The sequence below is a fragment of the Bombina bombina genome, chromosome 5 (genome assembly GCF_027579735.1).
Source record: "Bombina bombina isolate aBomBom1 chromosome 5, aBomBom1.pri, whole genome shotgun sequence".
Lineage (NCBI taxonomy): Eukaryota > Metazoa > Chordata > Amphibia > Anura > Bombinatoridae > Bombina > Bombina bombina.
Genome location: NC_069503.1, coordinates 166,976,437 through 166,999,144, shown reverse-complemented (window position 1 = coordinate 166,999,144; position 22,708 = coordinate 166,976,437). Strand labels below are relative to the sequence as shown.

The 22,708-nt window shown below is 40.4% G+C and overlaps 1 protein-coding gene across 1 annotated transcript in view; it reads right to left on the bottom strand.

Annotated features, from left to right (window-relative positions):
* The window catches only part of DLEC1 (DLEC1 cilia and flagella associated protein), a 275,413-nt gene that overhangs the window by 228,538 nt on the left and 24,167 nt on the right, over nt 1–22,708 (bottom strand). Inside the window, 4 exon segments of the mRNA XM_053715663.1 lie at nt 4,857–4,993; nt 14,421–14,594; nt 14,749–14,836; nt 14,933–15,017. Of these exon segments, the coding sequence (XP_053571638.1) occupies nt 4,857–4,993; nt 14,421–14,594; nt 14,749–14,836; nt 14,933–15,017 (484 nt within the window).

Below are 22,708 nucleotides of genomic sequence, written 5' to 3'. Positions count from 1 at the left end.
AGCGAATTATTTTTGAAACTTCTAACATCTCTAGGGAACTTCTCGTTCCCCCTTGATGGTTGATGTAAGCTACAGTCGTGATGTTGTCCGACTGAAATCTGATGTACCTCAGGAGTTGCTAACTGAAGCCAAGCCTGAAGAGCCTTGAATATCGCTCTTAGTCCCAGAATATTTAATGGAAGGAGAGACTCCTCCTGAGTCCACGATCCCTGAGCCTTCAGGGAGTTCCAGACTGCACCCCAACCTAGAAGGCTGGTATCTGTCGTAACAATTGTCCAATCTGGCCTGCGAAAGGTCATACCTTTGGACAGATGGACCCGAGATAGCCACCAGAGAAGAGAATCCCTGGTCTCTTGGTCCAGATGCAGTTGAGGGGACAAATCTGTGTACTCCCCGTTCCACTGACTGAGCATGCATAGTTGCAGCGGTCTGAGATGTAAGCGTGCAAACGGCACTATGTCCATTGCCGCTACCATTAAGCCGATTACTTCCATACACTGAACCACCGAAGGGCGCGGAATGGAATAAAGAACCCGGCAGGAATTTAGAAGCCTTGATAACCTGGACTCCGTCAGGTGAATTTTCATTTCTACAGAATCTATCAGAGTCCCTAGAAAGGAAACTCTTGTGAGTGGGGATAGAGAACTCTTTCCCCGTTCACTTTCCACCCATGAGACCTCAGAAATGCCAGTACTACGTCCGTATGAGACTTGGCAATTTGGAAGTTTGACGCCTGTATCAGGATGTCGTCTAAATAAGGGGCTACTGCTATGCCCCGCGGCTTTAGGACCGCCATAAGCGACCCTAGAACCTTTGTAAATATTCTTGGGACTGTAGCTAATCCCAAAGGAAGAGCTACAACTGGTAATGCCTGTCTTGAAAGGTAAACCTGAGAAACCGAAGATGATCTTTGTGTATCGGAATGTGAAGATAAGCATCCTTTAGATCCACTGTAGTCATATATTGACCCTCCTGGATCAGTGGTAGGATGGTACGAATAGTTTCCATCTTGAACAACGGAACTTTGAGGAATTTGTTTAAGATCTTTAGATCCAAAATTGGTCTGAAGGTTCCCTCTTTTTTGGGAACCACAAACAGATTTGAGTAAAAACCCTGTCCCTGTTCCTCCTTTGGAACTGGATGGATCACTCCCATAACTAGGAGGTCTCGTACACAGTGTAAGAATGCCTCTCTCTTTATCTGGTGTGCAGATAATTGTGAAAGGTGAAATCTCCCTTTTGGGGGGGAAGCTTTAAGTCCAGAAGATATCCCTGGGATATAATTTCCAATGCCCAGGGATCCTGAACATCTCTTGCCCACGCCTGGGCGAAGAGTGAAAGTCTGCCCCCTACTAGATCCGTTCCCGGATAGGGGGCCGTTCCTTCATGCTGTCTTAGAGGCAGCAGCAGGCTTTTTTACCTGCTTACCTTTTTTCCAGGTCAGGTTTGGTCTCCAGACCGTCTTGGATTGAGCAAAAGTTCCCTCTTGTTTATTATTATTATTATTATATATATATTAGAGGAAGTTGATGCCACACCTGCCTTGAAGTTTTGATAGGCACGAAAATTAGACTGTTTGGCCCTAGATTTGGACCTGTCCTGAGGAAGGGCATGACCTTTTCCTCTAGTGATATCAGCAATAATCTCCTTCAACCAGGCCCGAATAGGGTCTGCCCCTTGAAGGGAATGTTAAGTAGCTTAGATTTTGAAGTCACGTCAGCTGACCATGATCTAAGCCATAGCGCTCTGCGCGCCTGTATAGCAAAACCAGAATTAGCCGTTAGTTTAGTCAAATGAACAATGGCATCAGAATAAAAGAATTGGCTAGCTTAAGTGCTCTAAGTTTGCCAAGTATGTCATCCAATGGAGTCGCTACCTGTAAAGCCTCTTCCAGAGACTCAAACCAGTACGCCGCAGCAGCAGTGACAGGGGCAATGCATGCAAGGGGCTGTAGGATAAAACCTTGTTGAATAAATATTTTCTTAAGGTAACCTCTAATTTTTTATCCATTGGATCTAAAAAAAAAAAAAAGCACAACTGTCCTCGACAGGGATAGTAGTACGCTTTACTAGAGTAGAAACTGCTCCCTCCACCTTAGGGACTGTCTGCCATAAGTCCCGTGTGGTGGTGTCTATTGGAAACATTTTTCTAAAAATAGGAGGGGAAGAGAACGGCACACCTGGTCTATCCCATTCCTTATTAATAATTTCTGTAAACCTTTTAGGTATTTCGAAAAACATCAGTACACACCGGCACTGCAAAGTATTTATCCAGTCTACACAATTTCTCTGGCACTGCAATGGTATCACAGTCATTCAGAGCAGCTAAAACCTCCCTAAGCAACACGCGGAGGTGTTCAAGCTTAAATTTAAATGTAGAAATATTAGAATCAGGTATCTTTCCTGAGTCATTAACATCACCCACTGACTGAAGCTCTCTTTCCTCAGCTTCTGCATATTGTGAGGCAGTATCAGACATGGTTCTTAAAGCGTCAGTATGCTCTGCATTTTGTCTCACCCCAGAGCTATCTCGCTTACCTCTAAGTTCAGGTAGTCTGGCTAATACCGCTGACAGTGTATTATCCATGACTGCCGCCATGTCTTGTAAAGTAAACGCTATGGGCGCCCTAGATGTACTTGGCGCCATTTGAGCATGAGTCCCTTAAGCGGGAGTCAAAGGGTCTGACAAGTGGGGAAAGTTAGTCGGCATAACTTCCCCCTCGTCAGATTCCTCTGGTGATAAATTTTTTAAAGACAGAAAATGATCTTTATTGCATAAAATGAAATCAGTACATTTGGTACACATTCTAAGAGGGGGTTCCACAATGGCTTTTAAACATAATAAACAAGGAGTTTCTTCTATGTCAGACATGTTTATACAGACTAGCAATGAGACTAGCAAGCTTGGAAAACACTTTAAATCAAGTTAACAAGCAAATATAAAAAACGGTACTGTGCCTTTAAGAGAAACAAATTTTGTCAGAATTTGAAAAACAGTGAAAAAATGCAGTAAATCAAACGAAATTTTTACAGTGTGTATAATAGGCTAACAGAGCATTGCACCCACTTGCAAATGGATGATTAACCCCTTAGTTCAAAAAACGGATCAAAAAAACAAAATAGACGTTTTTTAACAGTCACAAACAATTGCCACAGCAAGCTGTGGCCCTACCTTCCCCAATAAACGACTTTGGAAAGCCTTTGGGCCCTTTAGAGATGTCCTATAGCATTCAGAGGGCCTTTGAGGGAAGCTGGATGTCACAGTTTGTAATTTTAACTGCACCAACTGTAACTTTTATACTACAACAGTGGAAAGTCTAGTCAAAATTTAAGCCAGCCATGTGGAAAAAACAAGGCCCCAATAAAGTTTTATCACCAAAGCATATATAAAAACGATTAAACATGCCAGCAAACGTTTTATATTGCAATATCATAAGGGTATTACCCCTGGGAGTAAGCATGATACCAGTCGTTATTAAATCACTGTATTCAGGCTTAACTTACATTAATCCGGTATCAGCAGCATTTTCTAGTGTTTTCCATCTCTAGAAAAAATTATAACTGCACATACCTGATAGCAGAATAAACTGCACGCCATTCTCTCGCTGAAGTTACCTCATCTGTGTAATCCCCTCAGACATATGTGATAACAGCAATGGATCTTAGTTACAACCTGCTAAGATCATAGAAACCTCAGGCAGATTCTTCTTCTATTTACTGCCTGAGATAAAATAGCACAACTCCGGTACTATTTAAAAATAACAAACTTTTGATTGAAGAAAATAAACTAGCTATATTTAACCACTCTCTCCTACAACGTCCTTGCTTGTTGAGAGTTGCAAGAGAATGACTGGCTATGACAGTTAGGGGAGGAGCTATATAACAGCTTTGCTGTGGGTCCTCTTGCAACTTCCTGTTGGGAATGAGAATATCCCACAAGTAATGGATGATCCGTGGACTGGATACACCTTACAAGAGAAATAAAACCTAAGATAACTATTGTATTGTAGCTAGCTTAGGGTTTATTTTACAGGTAAGCATTTAGTCTTAAATAGGAATTATTTAGGTAATAATAGTAATTTGTATTTAGATTTATTTTAATTATATTAAAGTTAGGGGTGTTAGGGTTAGACTTAGAGTTAGGTTTAGGGGTTAATATATTTATTTAGTGTTAGTGATGTGGGAGGCCAGAGGTTTAGGGGTTAATAACGTAAGTATAGTGGCGGCTGCGACATTGGGGACGGCAGATTAGGGGTTAATAAGTGTAGGAAGGTGGTGGCGATGTCAGGGGCGGCAGATTAGGGGTTAATAAATGTAATGTAGGTGTCGGCGAAGTCAGGGGCAGCAGATTAGGGGTGTTTAGACTTGGGGTTTATGTTAAGGTGTTAGGTTTAAACATAAATTTTCTTTCCCCATAGGAATCAATGGGGCTGCGTTACGGAGCTTTACGCTCCGTTATTGCAGATGTTAGGCTTTTTTTTAGCCGGCTCTCACCATTGATGTCTATGGGGAAATCGTGCACGAGCACGTAAAACCAGCTCAAAGTAACGCTGGTATTTGTGTGCGGTATGGAGCTCAACGCTGCCATAATGCCTACTAACACCGGGTTTTTGGAAAACCTGTAATAGCAGCGCTATTAAAGGTGAGCGGTGGAAATAACTTGAAAGTTATTAAAGAGCCACTGATAACGCAACACTCGTAATCTGGCCGAATGTCTTCTATTTACTGTAGTGTAACAAATATAATAACTTGACAATTAAAGGGACATTCTGATGGAAGTGTAACATGATTATCAAATTGCATCAGAATGTCCCTTTACATTCAATTCCCAGTAACGTATTATAGGCTGGTCACTCACCCTAAAATTTGCTGGGGGCCAGGCACTTTTGGGCATCATACAGAACCTTCCACGACTTAGTCCTTCATTTCTGCATATAAACTCCAGAAGCTTCACTCCTCCAATTAAGCATGGTCCACAGTCCAAAGAATCTGGTACTATTAAAAATGTTCTTTATAAATCATTTGTTTGTTTTGTTTTTTCAGATTTTTAAAGGGTCATGAAACCCAAAAATGGTCTTTAAAGGGCGATGATACCTAAATGTTGAAACACTTGAAAGTGATGCAGCATAGCTGTAAAAAGCTCACTAGAAAATATCACCTGAACATCTATATGTAAAAAAGAAAAATATTTCACCTCAAAATGTCCTAAGTATTCACACCCCATTGTAAAGGACTTTAAGGAGCAAATCCGTATGCCTGTCCTGGGATCTGCAAGGGAGCGTGCCTCATGCACACTCATCTTATTTCCCTATTCAGTTTAAGGAAGTTTACTATGATATCTCATGAGAGTTAAGTGAAATCTCATGAAATGACATTAAAAGAGTTCATGACCTCAGCACTGTTGATGCTGATTGGCTGCAGTTAATTTCTTCCTTTTTTTTTTACCTGCAGCTGGGCAGTAACTTAAAGATAACTTTTTACACAGCATTGACATAGAGATGCTCAGGTGATATTTTCCTGTCAGCTTTTTACAGTTATAATGCATCACTTTCAAGTGATTTAGCATATGAGTATTATGTCCCTTTAATAATTCTTGATAGAGCATACAAAATTTAAACACCTTTCCAACTTTCTTCTATTATATAACTGCTTTGCTCTCTTTATATCCTTTGTTGAAAAGCATACCTAGGTAAGCTCAGGAGCAGCAATGAACTACTGGGAGCTAGCTGCTGATTGATGACTGCCCACATATGCCTCTTGTCATTGGCTCACCTTATATGATCATCTAGTTCCCAGTAGTGCACTGCTGCTCCTTCAACAAAGAATAGAATCAACAAGGGATGGGCACAGCATCGGTCAGCATATAGGTGCACGTTCCAAAGGTCCTGCCACAAACCTTAAATAAGCATCAAAGTCCAAAAAGGAACAGCACCATACAGAAAGCAATTAAAATCTTCTTTATTGGGTCATCAGCAAGTACAGCAACACGACGTTTCGGTCTAAATTACCTTAATCATGTGTTATGGTCATGATTAAGGTAATTTAGACCGAAACATTGTGTTGCTGTACTTGCTGATGTCCCAATAAAGAAGATTTTAATTGCTTTCTGTATGGTGCTGTTCCTTTTTGGACTTTGATCCATCAACAAAGAATACCAAGAGGATAAAGCAAATTTGATAATTATGATAAAAATGTGTGTTAACATCGCTATAGTGCAGTCTAAAGTTATTTTTTATCATCAAAATGATAGTCTAGGGTGCACTAACATCTGCATGCTGCATAGTGCATAGTGAGGGTGCGTTAATTCCCTAACATAACAGACTTTTATGGGGGCAATAAAATTCATAACGCTTAAGCACTGAGCCAATGGAGCACAAAAAATAAATTTATGCTTACCTGATAAATTTCTTTCTTTCCGGACATGGAGAGTCCACAACGTCATTCCAATTACTAGTGGGATTTTTAACTCCTGGCCAGCAGGAGGAGGCAAAGAGCACCCCAGCAAAGCTGTTAAGTTTAGCTGCCTTACCCATAACCCCCAGTCATTCAGTCAAAAGAAATAGAAAAGAAAGTCAAATTTTAGAGCCTGCACAACATCCAAGTTATGCAAAAGGCGTTCTTTTTGAGAAGGATTAGGACAAAAAGAAGGAAGGAACAACAATTTAGTATGAAGGACCGCCTTATCAGCATGAAAAATAAGGTAGGGGGAATCACATTGCAGAGATGAAAGTTTAGACACTCTGCGAGCGGAAAAATGGTAACAAGAAACAAAACTTTCCAGGATAACCGTTTTATATCAATAACATGCATTGGCTCAAACAGAGCCTGCTGCAAAACTTTAAGAACTAAATTAAGGCTCCACTGGAGAGCAACAGGTTTAAACACAGGCCTGATTCTAACCAGGACCTGTACAAAGGCTTGAACATCTGGTAGGTCTGCCAGACGTTTGTGCAAAAGGATAGATAATGCAGAAATCTGACCCTTTAGGATACTCAAAAGAAGGAGTGCTGGATGCTCCGGTAAAAAGTAACAAAATTTATTTATTCATCGTTAAAAACGGTAACATGGAGAAACTGATAGACACAAGTGCAGGCGCAGCACCAGGGCTTACGCGTTTCGGCTATAGAGCCTTAGTCATAGCATACAGGTGCTGTGCCTGACAGGTGCATTTAACACCTTAGGTTGATTCTAATTGGTTAAATGAAAATTTAAAAGAAAAACAACCCGCCCGCTTGGAAGTGTCATAATAGATACATATGAAAAAGCTGATACTAAAACAGAGTAGTACACTTTGAATCAAGAAAGGAACATCGTATTAAACAAAAGTAAACATTTAGACTAAATGATTCTAATTGCTGAGACATATGTTGAGACTGGACACTATTTGCATAGAAAGCAAAAGGAAATTAAAAAAGAGGAACAAATATAAATATATAAGTGCTGATACTTCTACAGATGAATATAGGAAATAATATACAGAGTACATGTCAAAATTTGTGTATATAATATCATAAACTATTTGATAATTTAATGTCATGAAACCAAGACAAAATACAAATTAAAAATTATATAAGGATGTCAGCAACAAAATGTTTATCCTGAAATAGGCATGTGTAAACAATAATTATATTAGTATTGATTAATTTAAATTTAAATATAATGACGGTGGGACAAAAGGAAAAGGAATAAAGTAATAATGAGATGAATGGTAAAGTTAGGAGAGCCTGATTGAAGTTCATATAAAATATGGACTTAATATACAAAATAGGTCAAGGGATTCTGGGGAACTTTTATCCCATATTGACTATATACAGGGTCTACATCTAACTAATGAATGAATATATGTATAGATGATATATGCCCAGAGGACAGAAAGAGCCTCAAAATTAGGAAATGTAATCCAGGAGAGATAACAAAGGACTGGTGATTACTCCCAGTAATTTATTAGATCATACCTGGAGTTAAGTCCTTTAGGTATTCTGGTTTCAAGTTTAAACATCCAGAATGCCTCTCTCTTTGCAAGTAGTAAACAGATATTACCACCTCTGCTGGGCAGAACTACTTTTTCAATGATACACCATCTGAATGAACTGAGGTCATTGCCATGTTTGCCATTGAAATGAAGTACCAACGGTGTGGTAGCCTTTCCTATGTTAAAGGATGACAAGTGTTCTCTGAGTCTTGAATTCATATCCCTAGAGGTGAGTCCTACATACTGCAGATGACATTGAGTGCACGAGATCAGATATATGACATTGCTGGCTGTGCAATTGAGGCAAGTCTTGATGTCAAAAGTTTGACACTTTGCTCCCTCTTACGCCAACCTATATTTAGGTTGGTGGGAGCTGTGCTGCATCTTTGGAGATGGAAATCCTTTCAAAAAGGACATCAAATTCTATAGGAGGTACATTGATGACCTCCTTCTGGTATGGTCAGGTAAACAGACAGATGTACCATTCTTCTTAGAACTTCTAAACTCCAATGATTTAAATTTAAAGTTCACTTTTGAGTTACACAGCACACGTATCAACTATCTAGATCTGACCTTAACAGGTACACAGGGTAGTGGCGTATCCATGAGTGTCTATCGTAAGCCCATCTCAGGGAATACCTTGTTGCATGGCAACAGCAGCCATCCCAAACAAATGAGATTCGCAGTTGCTAAAGGACAATTCACTAGACTAAAGAGGAATTGTTCTGATAGATCTACCTATGACAAAGAAGCTGACCTTTTGTCAGCAAGGCTGCATGAGAGAGGCTATCCTTCACATGATGTTACAAGGGCCAAAAGGTCCCTTGAACATACTGATAGGAAGACTCTCTTACAAGACAAACCTAAAAGTATTTCATCAAAATTTCCTCAAGGCGTGTACTTTGTCACGCAATTTAGTGCACAGTACAATAAAATATGCAGCATAGTGAAAAAACACTTTGCCCTACTGGCCGCTGATGACAAACTAGTGACCACAGTAGATCAAGGTCTGAGATGCTCCTACAGGAAGAGCAGTACCCTGGGAGGCATTTTAGCACCCACAGAGCTAAGAAAGACTGAGACTAATCAAAGCTCGTGGTTGAGGCACTGCGGGATGTACAAATGTGGCAGCAGACGTTGCAAACCCTGTGACTTTGTCCAGGTTACTAAAGATTTCACGTCTTTTATTACTGGTCAAACTTTTGACATCAAGACTTGCCTCAATTGCACAGCCAGCAATGTCATATATCTGATCTCGTGCACTCAATGTCATCTGCAGTATGTAGGACTCACCTCTAGGGATATGAATTCAAGACTCAGAGAACACTTGTCATCCTTTAACATAGGAAAGGCTACCACACCGTTGGTACTTCATTTCAATGGCAAACATGGCAATGACCTCAGTTCATTCAGATGGTGTATCATTGAAAAAGTAGTTCTGCCCAGCAGAGGTGGTAATATCTGTTTACTACTTGCAAAGAGAGAGGCATTCTGGATGTTTAAACTTGACACCAGAATACCTAAAGGACTTAACTCCAGGTATGATCTAATAAATTACTGGGAGTAATCACCAGTCCTTTGTTATCTCTCCTGGATTACATTTCCTAATTTTGAGGCTCTTTCTGTCCTCTGGGCATATATCATCTATACATATATTCATTCATTAGTTAGATGTAGACCCTGTATATAGTCAATATGGGATAAAAGTTCCCCAGAATCCCTTGACCTATTTTGTATATTAAGTCCATATTTTATATGAACTTCAATCAGGCTCTCCTAACTTTACCATTCATCTCATTATTACTTTATTCCTTTTCCTTTTGTCCCACCGTCATTATATTTAAATTTAAATTAATCAATACTAATATAATTATTGTTTACACATGCCTATTTCAGGATAAACATTTTGTTGCTGACATCCTTATATAATTTTTAATTTGTATTTTGTCTTGGTTTCATGACATTGAATTATCAAATAGTTTATGATATTATATACACACATTTTGACATGTACTCTGTATATAATTTCCTATATTCATCTGTAGAAGTATCAGCACTTATATATTTATATTTGTTCCTCTTTTTTAATTTCCTTTTGCTTTCTATGCAAATAGTGTCCAGTCTCAACATATGTCTCAGCAATTAGAATCATTTAGTCTAAATGTTTACTTTTGTTTAATACGATGTTCCTTTCTTGATTCAAAGTGTACTACTCTGTTTTAGTATCAGCTTTTTCATATGTATCTATTATGACACTTCCAAGCGGGCGGGTTGTTTTTCTTTTAAATTTTCATTTAACCAATTAGAATCAACCTAAGGTGTTAAATGCACCTGTCAGGCACAGCACCTGTATGCTATGACTAAGGCTCTATAGCCGAAACGCGTAAGCCCTGGTGCTGCGCCTGCACTTGTGTCTATCAGTTTCTCCATGTTACCGTTTTTAACGATGAATAAATAAATTTTGTTACTTTTTACCGGAGCATCCAGCACTCCTTCTTTTGATGTTCTTGTATCCAGACGGCTGGTTTGCTGCCGAACAGAGCTCCATCAGTCCCACTTTGCGACTGCCCTATTCCCCATGTTCGCCGCTGTTGTACATTGGATTTCCTGTATCCCTCTGACGTACTCAACCTAAGGTGATCCGGAGGTGAATATCGACCGAGACGCTGCTCCTCGGCTACACGCACAGATTTGGCACCAGCTATACACTGCACAGCGGCTTCGTCACATACCGCCCAGCACCAAGCCAGCAGACAGACGTTCGTTTTAGTGAGCTGTGGAACCACCGGATTTAGGTGAGTCTGGCGTTAAGTTACTGACAGCCAGTGTTCCCATTGTCTCCAACGACCTGTACACTTAAGTTAGTGCTGAACTTTACTCTTATTAAGGTGTGTATGCCAAGTGACATTGCCGACTTGAATTGTTGGGGAATTTGGGTACAGTCTCAAAGTGCAATTAACTTTTGCTTCAAGTGACATTCACGCAGTGTGGGCCACCTGACTGTTTTTCTTCTACTGTTCACATTGTGCCTTTAGGATACTGACCGATAAACCCTTATCCAGGCCATACTGAAAAAAACACATGATCTGGGGAAATCCTCAACCAGCTCCAGGTGAATCCCTTAGATTCACACCAAAAAAGATATTTACGCCATATCTTATGGTAAATCTTGTGAGTAACCGGTATTTGAGCCTGAATCATAGTTTCAATGACCGCTTCGGAAAAACCACGTTTAGCCAGAACTAGTTCAATCTCCAAGCAGTTAGCATCAGAGAATCTAGGTTTGGATGGAGGAAAGGACCCTGAAGTAGAAGGTCTTTCCTCAGAGGTAACCTCCAAGGAGTTAGAGATGACATCCTTACTAGATCTGCGAACCAGATCCTGTAAGGCCATGCAGGAGCTATTAGTATCACTGATGCTCTCTCCTGTTTGATACGAACAATGACTCGTGGAAGGAGAGCAAACGGAGGAAACAGATAAGCCAGAGAAAACCTCCAAGGAACTACTAGAGGATCTATCAGAACGGCCTGAGGATCTCTTGACCTTGAACCATACTTTGGAACCTTTGCGTTTTCGCAGGACACCATTAGATCCAACTCTGGAAGCCCCTCATTGTGGGATATCTGAGAGAACACTTCTGAAAGGAGAGCCCACTCCCCGGGATGAAAGGTCTGTCTGCTCAGAAAATCTGCCTCCCAGTTGTCCACTCCTGGAATGTGGATAGCAGACAGGAGACAATCCTGGGCTTCCACCCACTGCAGAATGTGAGCCACCTCCTTCATGGTTGAGGAACTCAGAGTCCCTCCCTGGTGGTTGATGTAAGCCACTGAGGTAATGTTTTGTGATTGAAATCTGATAAATCGGACCAATGACAGTTGAGGCCACGCTGATAGGGCATTGAAGATAGCTCTCAACTCCAATATGTTTATGCGAAGAGAGGACTCTTCCCGAGACCACAGGCCCTGAGCCTTTAGAGAGCCCCAAACAGTTCCCCATAATAAACATTTATCCACAGAGACTGATTCTGTTCAGAGTCCATGCTATGGTGTAAAATTCCCACTATTAGAAATAAAATCAGCAACTAAGGGAAAAATAAAAGCTTTATTTATCAAATTAATTAAAATGCAGGTAGAGAAATCAAACAATAAATACGTTAGAGAAAACACCTCAGATTGCCTGAGGCTCCTACCAGCCTAGAGAAACACCCCACTAGCAAAAAAAAACCGGATCTCCTAGAAGAGATTTCTTCTCCTAATTAGACGATCCTGAAAGGTTACTTGGGTATATCGAGAAAAACCGCTGAGTAACAAACTTCTATGCCGCTCTGATACAAGAAAAAGATCGCTATCGATCTCCACAGCTCTGCTCCGTAAAACCGGAGGTACGGATCACGTGAGCCCAACCCAATAGAAACTGTGCAATACCTTAGACAGAGAAAGTGAGCGAAAATTAAACAGTTTAAAAACGGCTTCCCCGTTTCAGCTCTTACAGTTAAGAAGTATCATGAATGTACAGTTCTGCCAAATACCCTCATCAATAAAAATAAAATAGGTTAAAAATCAAGCCCTTATTTAGCCTCTTTCCCTTAGCCTGTCATACTGTAAGTGCCATACTGTGAAAAATAAAAATGGTGTCCCCAATATGAATCCTTCATTATAAGGATTATTAAATCCCAGAATGGATCTGTAAAAGACGCTTAACCTCTTAAAGGGACAGTTTACACCAGAATTGTTATTGTTTAAAAATATAGATAATCCCTTTATTACCCATTCCCTAGTTTTGCATAACCAACAAAGTTATATAAATATACTTTTTACCTCTGTAATTACATTGTATCTAAATCTCTGCAATCTGCCCCCTTATTTCAGTTCTTTTGACAGACATCCATTTTAGCCAATCAGAGCTAGCTCACTGGATCTCCACGTGCGTGAGCACAGTGTTATCTATATGACAAACGTGAACTAACACCCTCTAGTGGTGAAAAACTGTTAAAATGCTCTGAGAGAAGAGGCGGCCTTCAAGGGCTTAGAAATTTGCATATGAACCTCCTAGGTTTAGCTTTCAACTAAGAATACCAAGAGAACAAAACAAAATTGGTGATAAAAGTAAATTGGAAATATGTTTAAAATTACATTCTCTATCTGAATCATGAAAGTTTATTTTGGACTAGACTGTCCCTTTAAGTGCTGCAGCCCTCCTGTACCTAGAAAGGCAAAGACACTTACCTTAGACCTTATTTGCAATCAAGATGCTGATCCTCAAGGTGTGGCAGGCACTATGCTCCCTACCATGGACCTGTAGGAAAAAGAAAGAACAGAGTAACCAACTCTGGCTTTCTGCAAAGGGGTAGCAAAGTGTTAAAAGTAAAGCAAAGACTTCCTTGCCGCCTTTTAACTGCTAAAAACCACCACTAATCTTACTCAAGAGATTGACGTGGACACAGCTAGACCCCAATCCTTGCTTGCAGGGAAAAGTACCCATAAAAGGATTAAAACCTTCAGACACCAACTTCACACAACCTCCATTGACAGAGGCAAAGAGAATGACTGGGGGTTACGGGTAAGGCAGTTACACTTAACAGCTTTGCTGGGGGGCTCTTTGCCTCCTCCTGCAGCCAGGAGTTGAATATCTCACTAGAAATTGGAATGACGTCATGGACTCTCCATGTCATAGGAAAGAAATAAGATTTTGTGGCAGAACTAAAGAGAAATAGTACATTGCAAGGGACAGGAAGGGGTCAAATGTGTATATGGGTATGTATGGATGGATGCATGTGTTAAGTGTTTTATGCTGAAAGGGACATTAAACACTAAATACATTTATAATCCCTGTTGAAATCTGTCTTTCACTACATTCCAGTGCTAACTTTTTTGCACATGTGCAACCACTCTCCTTCAGATACTTGCAGTGCAACCTAGGCTTCAAAATGGCAGCCCCTATAATTAGAGGGAGGTGCATGAAATCTGTTTAGTGTTTAATGTCACTTTAACTTTAATTGATATAGTTTAGCACATAACTAAATGAAAATCAGACTTTTTCATTATTAAACATTTGTTTCCTGAGAATTTTTTGTAATGTTTTTTTAATGCAAACTAGCATGTGATAATCATTTATTTCAGGTCTCAAAAAGGACTAAATATGAAAAAGATATTTTGGATTAAGCACGAGCACACTTAACTGACTACCAATGAGGGTGCTAATGCCGATCTGTGCTATTTATTCAAAGTATATGGAGCGCTAAAAAGTTTCGGCCACATTAAGATGGTTTGGTTAATATTTGTAAAACTCCAATTGTAATTCCAGATTCTGCATCATTCTTTGCTAGAGGAGGCCGAGCTCAAGATGATGCATCTTGTGCTATCAATTGTGTTTCCTCTAGTAATCTACTGGTAGTTTGGAGTTCCTAACAAATTCATAAAAATGTACTGCACTACATTGGCTGATGCTTACGTGTTAATATTGGTGGTTGGCGTCTAGCTTCAATAGGTATAAGGACAGGATATGGTGCTTGAGACTCCACCAGGATAAAATCCTCAAAATCCGCAAGACAGTCAGGGATAAATCGCACTGTGTAATGACAGCTCATACCAGGAGCCACAATCCCTCCAGGCCCAGGGAATTTCCCTAGAGAAAAGACAGAACATGGCACACTGGTGAATAATACACTTTAGCAGTATAACCAATTATAGAGCTATTAAATCTTGCCAATGAAAAAACACACACACAACCTCAAGGATTACTGATAAAATGAATGGACTTGACATTCATGCTGACCTACCCAGGCCAATGGAGAAATATGGAGTAGATGGAGGGATGACTCTAACATGACGACTGGACGCAGTCATATTCCTCAGTTCTACGGTCGTCTTTGTGTATAAGGAATAAACCAGAGTGAATGAATTTAAATCTGTGATTGTGTTACAGGTGTGTACGTATTTTTATAAAGAACATTGGACACAAACCTCATAGATCTGTCCAACCTCATAGTCTGGAAAGAAAATGACGGGTGGATTAGCAAGAAACACGGGCACTGGCTCATGCGGATTCCTAAAAAAAGACAAATAATCTATTTACGTTGTTTTCCCAGTGACTTCTAGAGAGCATAAATAACACATTTTGAAAATGAAAATCTTTATTACTAAACTTTTACCACTGAAATCAAAATGTCATGAAACTATGAAGACACCATCTACCTGTGCAACTTAAAGGGACCTGAAATCCAAAAAATAAATCTTTTGCGATTCAGACAGAACATACAATTGACTTCTATTATCAAATTTGCTTTGTTCCCATGATATTCTATGTTGAAGAGATACCAAGGTAGGCATCTGGAGCACTATATGGCAGGAAATAGTGCTGCCATCTAGTGCTCTTGAAAATGAATAACATAGTTGCAAAACTGCTGCCATATAGTGCTCCATAAATGGGCAGGCACCTGATATTACATCCCTGCTTTTCAAATCACATGCTCTATCTGAATCATAAAAAAATATTGCGTTACAAATCCCTTTAAGTTTTGTAACATTTTAAAAGTCTTTAAAGGACCACTGTAAGTTCAATGTAATTTAGCTTTTTTTATTTGTTATAAACATATTTGCCATAGGATGTCATTATGACTTCCCTACCTGATAGCTGCAATCTTCTTTCTAATAAATTAATTTTTCCGAACCCACTCCGTGGGTATCTGCCGCTGCTATCCAATCCGGTGTGCAAACCGCAGTTTGAAGATGGCTGCCGAATTTTGAAAAGCGCATGCGCAAGATTGCGCAATGTCATCAACGTCACTCACTTCCAGACCTGCGTTATTCCCTATAAGGTGCTGGTATTTGTGCCATTTTTGTGCGCATGTGAATGTGTACCAATTTGTATTATAATGATATGCATAAACGGCGAAAACGATTGGTTAATGTTTACATACACGTAGGTGCTAAAATAGTGGGCTGGATTGCATGACGTTATCGACAAAAAAACACAATTTATGCTTACCTGATAAATTTATTTCTCTTGTGGTGTATCCAGTCCACGGATCATCCATTACTTGTGGGATATTCTCATTCCCAACAGGAAGTTGCAAGAGGAAACCCACAGCAGAGCTGTAATATAGCTCCTCCCCTAACTGTCATAGCCAGTCATTCGACCGAAAACAAGCCGAGAAAGGAGGAACCATAGGGTGCAGTGGTTACTGTAGTTTAAATTTAAAAATTACCTGCCTTAAAATGACAGGGTGGGCCGTGGACTAGATACACCACAAGAGAAATAAATTTATCAGGTAAGTATAAATTGTGTTTTCTCTTGTAAGGTGTATCCAGTCCACAGATCATCCATTACTTGTGGGATACCAATACCAAAGCTAAAGTACACGGATGAAGGTAGGGACAAGGCAGGAACTTAAATGGAAGGAAACACTGCCTGTAAAACCTTTCTCCCAAATATAGCCTCCGAAGAAGCAAAAGTATCAAATTTGCAAAATTTTTAAAAAGTATGAAGCGAAGACCAAGTCGCCGCCTTGCAAATCTGTTCAAAAGAAGCCTCATTTTTAAAGGCCCAAGTGGAAGCCACAGCACTAGTGGAATGAGCTGTAATCCTTTCAGGAGGCTGCTGTCCAGCAGTCTCATAGGCTAAGCGGATTAAGCTTCCTAGCCAAAAAGGAGAGGTTGCCGAAGCCTTTTGACCTCTCCTCTGTCCAGAGTAGACAACAAACCAAGCAGATGTTTGACGAAAATCTTTAGTAGCTTGTAAGTAAAACTTTAAAGCACGGACCACGTCCAGATTGTGTAACACAAGGATGGAACAACAATCTCTTGATTGATATTCTTGTTAGATACCACCTTAGGTAAGAATCCAGATTTGGTACGCAGGACTACCTTATCCGTATGAAAAATCAGATAAGGAGAATCACATTGTAAGGCAGATAACTCGGAGACTCTACGAGCCGAGGAAATAGCTACCAAAAAAAGGACTTTCCAAGATAAAAGTTTGATATCTATGGAATGAAGAGGTTCAAACGGAACTCCTTGAAGAACCTTAAGAACCAAGTTTAAGCTCCATGGTGGAGCAACCGGTTTAAACACAGGCTTGATTCTAACTAAAGCCTGACAAAAAGCCTGAACGTCTGGAACATCTACCAGACGCTTAACTAGCTGACAATCCTTTTTCCAAACCTTCTTGGAGAAAAGATAATATCCTAGGAATCCTGACCTTACTCCATGAGTAACCCTTGGATTCACACCAATAAAGATATCCACGCCATACCTTATGGTAAATTTTCCTGGTGACAGGCTTTCGTGCCTGTATTAAGGTATCAATAACTGACTCGGAGAAGCCACGCTTTGATAAAATCAAGCGTTCAATCTCTAGGCAGTCAGCCGCAGAGAAATTAGATTTGGATGGTTGGAAGGACCCTGAAGTAGAAGGTCCTGTCTCAGAAGCAGAGACCATGGTGGAAAGGATGACATGTCCACTAGATCTGCATACCAGGTCCTGCGTGGCCACGCAGGTGCTATCAGAATCACCGATGCTCTCTCCTGCTTGATCTTGGCAATCAGTCGAGGGAGCAGAGGAAACGGTGGAAACACAGAAGCCAGGTTGAAAGACCAGGGCGCTGCTAGAGCATCTATCAGTGTCACCTTGGGATCCCTGGACCTGGATCCGTAACACGGAAGCTTGGCGTTCTGGCGAGACGCCATGAGATCCAGTTCTGGTTTGCCCCAACGATGAATCAGTTGTGCAAATACCTCCGGATGGAGTTCCCACTCTCCCGGATGAAAAGTCTGACGACTTAGAAAATCCGCCCTCCCAGTGCTCTACACCTGGGATATGGATAGCTGATAGGTGGCAAGAGTGAATCTCTGCCCAGCAAATTATTTTTGAAACTTCTAACATCTCTAGGGAACTTCTTGTTCCCCCTTGATGGTTGATGTAAGCTACAGTCGTGATGTTGTCCGACTGAAATCTGATGTACCTCAGAGTTGCTAACTGAGGCCAAGCCTGAAGAGCCTTGAATATCGCTCTTAGTTCCAGAATATTTATTGGAAGGAGAGACTCCTCCTGAGTCCACGATCCCTGAGCCTTCAGGGAGTTCCAGACTGCACCCCAACCTAGAAGGCTGGCATTTGTTGTTACAATTGTCCAATCTGGCCTGCGAAAGGTCATACCTTTGGACAGATGGACCCGAGATAGCTACCAGGGAAAAGAATCCCTGGTCTCTTGGTCCAGATTCAGTTGAGGGGACAAATCTGTGTAATCCCCGCTCCACTGACTGAGCATGCATAGCTGCAGCGGTCTGAGATGTAAGCGTGCAAACGGCACTATGTCCATTGCCGCTACCATTAAGCCGATTACTTCCATACACTGAGCCACCGAAGGGCGCGGAATGGAATGAAGAACCCGGCAGGAATTTAGAAGCTTTGATAACCCGGACTCTGTCAGGTGAATTTTCATTTCTACAGAATCTATCAGAGTCCCTAGAAACGAAACTCTTGTGAGTGGGGATAGAGAACTCTTTTCCGCGTTCACTTTCCACCCATGCGACCTCAGAAATGCCAGTACTACGTCCGTATGAGACTTTGCCAATTTGGAAGTTTGACGCCTGTATCAGGATGTCGTCTAAATAAGGGGCTACTGCTATGCCCCGCGGCCTTAGGACCGCCATAAGCGACCCTAGAACCTTTGTAAAGATTCTTGGGGCTGTAGCTAATCCAAAGGGAAGAGCTACAACTGGTAATGCCTGTCTTGAAAGGCAAACCTGAGAAACCGATGATGATCTTTGTGTATCGGAATGTGAAGATAAGCATCCTTTAGATCCACTGTAGTCATATATTGACCCTCCTGGATCATAGGTAGGATGGTACGAATAGTTTCCATCTTGAATGATGGAACTCTGAGGAATTTGTTTAAGATCTTTAGATCCAAAATTGGTCGGAAGATTCCCTCTTTTTTGGGAACCACAAACAGATTTGAGTAAAAACCCTGTTCCTGTTCACTCCCATAACTAGGAGGTCTCGTACACAGTGTAAGAATGCCTCTCTCTTTATCTGGTGTGCAGATAATTGTGAAAGGTGAAATCTCCCTTTTGGGGGGGAAGCTTTGAAGTCCAGAAGATATCCCTGGGATATAATTTCCAACGCACAGGGATCCTGAACATCTCTTGCCCATGCCTGGGCGAAGAGTGAAAGTCTGCCCCCTACTAGATCCGTTACCGGATAGGGGGCCGTTCCTTCATGCAGTCTTAGAGGCAGCAGCAGGCTTTTTTTGACCTGCTTGCCTTTTTTCCAGGTCTGGTTTGGTCTCCAGACCGTCTTGGTTTGAGCAAAAGTTCCCTCTTGCTTATTATTAGAGGAAGTTGATGCCGCACCTGCCTTGAGGTTTTGAAAGGCACGAAAATTAGACTGTTTGGCCCTAGATTTGGACCTGTCCTGAGGAAGGGCATGACCTTTTCCTCCAGTGATATCAGCAATAATCTCCTTCAAACCAGGCCCGAATAGGGTCTGCCCCTTGAAGGGAATGTTAAGTAGCTTAGATTTTGAAGTCACGTCAGCTGACCATGATTTAAGCCATAGCGCTCTGCGCGCCTGTATAGCAAAACCAGAATTCTTAGCCGTTAGTTTAGTCAAATGAACAATGGCATCAGAAAGAAAAGAATTGGCTAACTTAAGTGCTCTAAGTTTGCCAAGTATGTCATCCAATGGAGTCGCTACCTGTAAAGCCTCTTCCAGAGACTAAAACCAGTACGCCGCAGCAGCAGTGACAGGGGCAATGCATGCAAGGGGCTGTAGGATAAAACCTTGTTGAATAAATATTTTTTTAAGGTAACCTTCTAATTTTTTATCCATTGGATCTAAAAAAGCACAACTGTCCTCGACAGGGATAGTAGTACACTTTGCTAGAGTAGAAACTGCTCCCTCCACCTTAGGGACTGTCTGCCATAAGTCCCGTGTGGTGGCGTCTATTGGAAACATTTTTCTAAAAATAGGAGGGGAAGAGAACGGCACACCTGGTCTATCCCATTCCTTATTAATAATTTTTGTAAACCTTTAAGGTATTGGAAAACATCAGTACACACCGGCACTGCAAGTATTTATCCAGTCTACACAATTTCCCTGGCACTGCAATGGAATCACAGTCATTACAGAGCAGCTAAAACCTCCCTAAGCAACACGCGGAGGTGTTCAAGCTTAAATTTAAATGTAGAAATATTAGAATCAGGTATCTTCCTGAGTCACTAACATCACCCACTGACTGAAGCTCTCTTTCCTCAGCTTCTGCATATTGTGAGGCAGTATCAGACATGGTTCTTAAAGCGTCAGTATGCTCTGCATTTTGTCTCACCCTAGAGCTATCTCGCTTAGCTCTAAGTTCAGGTAGTCTGGCTAATACCGCTGACAGTGTATTATCCATGACTGCCGCCATGTCTTGTAAAGTAAACGCTATGGGCGCCCTAGATGTACTTGGCGCCATTTGAGCGTGAGTCCCTTAAGCGGGAGTCAAAGGGTCTGACACGTGGGGAAAGTTAGTCGGCATAACTTTCCCCTCGTCAGATTCCTCTGGTGATAACATTTTTTAAAGACAGAAAATGATCTTTATTGCCTAAAATGAAATCAGTACATTTGGTACACATTCTAAGAGGGGGTTCCATCCATGGCTTTTAAACATAATGAACAAGGAGTTTCTTCTATGGTCAGACATGTTTATACAGACTAGCAATGAGACTAGCAAGCTTGGAAAACACTTTAAATCAAGTTAACAAGCAAATATAAAAAACGGTACTGTGCCTTTAAGAGAAACAAATTTTGTCAGAATTTGAAAAACAGTGAAAAAATGCAGTAAATCAAACGAAATTTTTACAGTGTATGTATATAGACTAGCAGAGCATTGCACCCACTTGCAAATGGATGATTAACCCCTTAGTTCAAAAAACGGATCAAAAAAACAAAATAGACATTTTTAACAGGTCACAACCAACTGCCACAGCAAGCTGTAGCCCTACCTTCCCCAATAAACCGACTTTGGAAAGCCTTTGGGCCCTTTAGAGATGTCCTATAGCATTCAGAGGGCCTTTGAGGGAATCTGGATGTCTTAGTTTGTAATTTTAACTGCACAAAAAAACATTAAAAAAGGCCCCTCCCACTCATAGTAACACAGTGGAAAGCCTCAGGAAACTGTTCTAGGCAAAATTTAAGCCAGCCCATGTGGAAAAAACTAGGCCCCAATAAAGTTTTTATCACCAAAGCATATATAAAAACGATTAAACATGCCAGCAAACGTTTTATATGCAATATCATAAGGGTATTACCCCTGGGAGTAAGCATGATACCAGTCGTTATTAAATCACTGTATTCAGGCTTAACTTACATTAATCCGGTATCAGCAGCATTTTCTAGTGTTTTCCATCTCTAGAAAAATTATAACTGCACATACCTGATAGCAGAATAAACTGCACGCCATTCTCTCGCTGAAGTTTTACCTCATCTGTGTAATCCCCTCAGACATATATGAGAACAGCAATGGATCTTAGTTACAACCTGCTAAGATCATAGAAACCTCAGGCAGATTCTTCTTCTATTTACTGCCTGAGGAAAAATAGCACAACTCCGGTACTATTTAAAAATAACAAGCTTTTGATTGAAGAAAATAAACTAGCTATATTTAACCACTCTCTCCTACAACGTCCTTGCTTGTTGAGAGTTGCAAGAGAATGACTGGGTATGACAGTTAGGGGAGGAGCTATATTACAGCTCTGCTGTGGGTTTCCTCTTGCAACTTCCTGTTGGGAATGAGAATATCCCACAAGTAATGGATGATCCGTGGACTGGATACACCTTACAAGAGAAATAAAAAATGGTTTTAGAAGTAAATGAGGCTTCGTTTTGAAAGAGTTTGAGGTTGGTAATTTTACTTTCATAAATGTTATTAGAATATGTGTTTTATTTACAAAAAAAAAATGTGAAAAGTTTGTAATCCTTTAACAGCATAAAGTTTAATGTGTTTGACTGGGCCTACTTGCTTCTTTAAATGGAATTTGGAAAGATTTATTAAAGGGACAGAAAACCGAAATGTTTATTTTAAAAATTTAGATATAGTTTAAAAAAAAACATACAACTTTTCAATTTATTTCTAGTATCAATTTTACTTTGTTGTTTTAATATCCTATGTTGAAAAACCAGGTAGGTAGACTCAGAAGCGTGCACGTCTGGAGCACTGTACAAGGGGCAGTTTTAAAAGAAATGCTTTTAATAATGTTATACCTTTTCAAGAACACTAGATGGCAGCAGTATTTACACAAGCTTCTGCCATACAGTGGTCTACAGATGCACACACTACCAAAATATGTATTCTGTTCAACAAAAGATACCATGAAAATAAAGGTAATTTGATAATATTATTATTATCGGTTATTTGTAGCGCGCCAACAGATTCTGCAGCGTTAAAACAGAAGTAAAATGGCAACTGCATCTAAATCAGGAGAGAAAAAAAAGTAGGGTTTTATGTCCCTTTAAGTATAATGCATCACTTTGAGTACTGCACAATAAGAAGCTATTTAAATGTCTATTTTTGCATATTAAAATGGAACTTAACCATCAGGAAGTACCTACAACTTTAAGTTGTCAAAACAGTTTTACCATGTTTTTTTACACTTATTTCACATGCATTATAGAAATTGTTTTAATGCAGTTACCCTTTAAAGAAGTTACAATAAACTTTGAAACAATATAATCCAAAATACCATAAAAACCATTGAT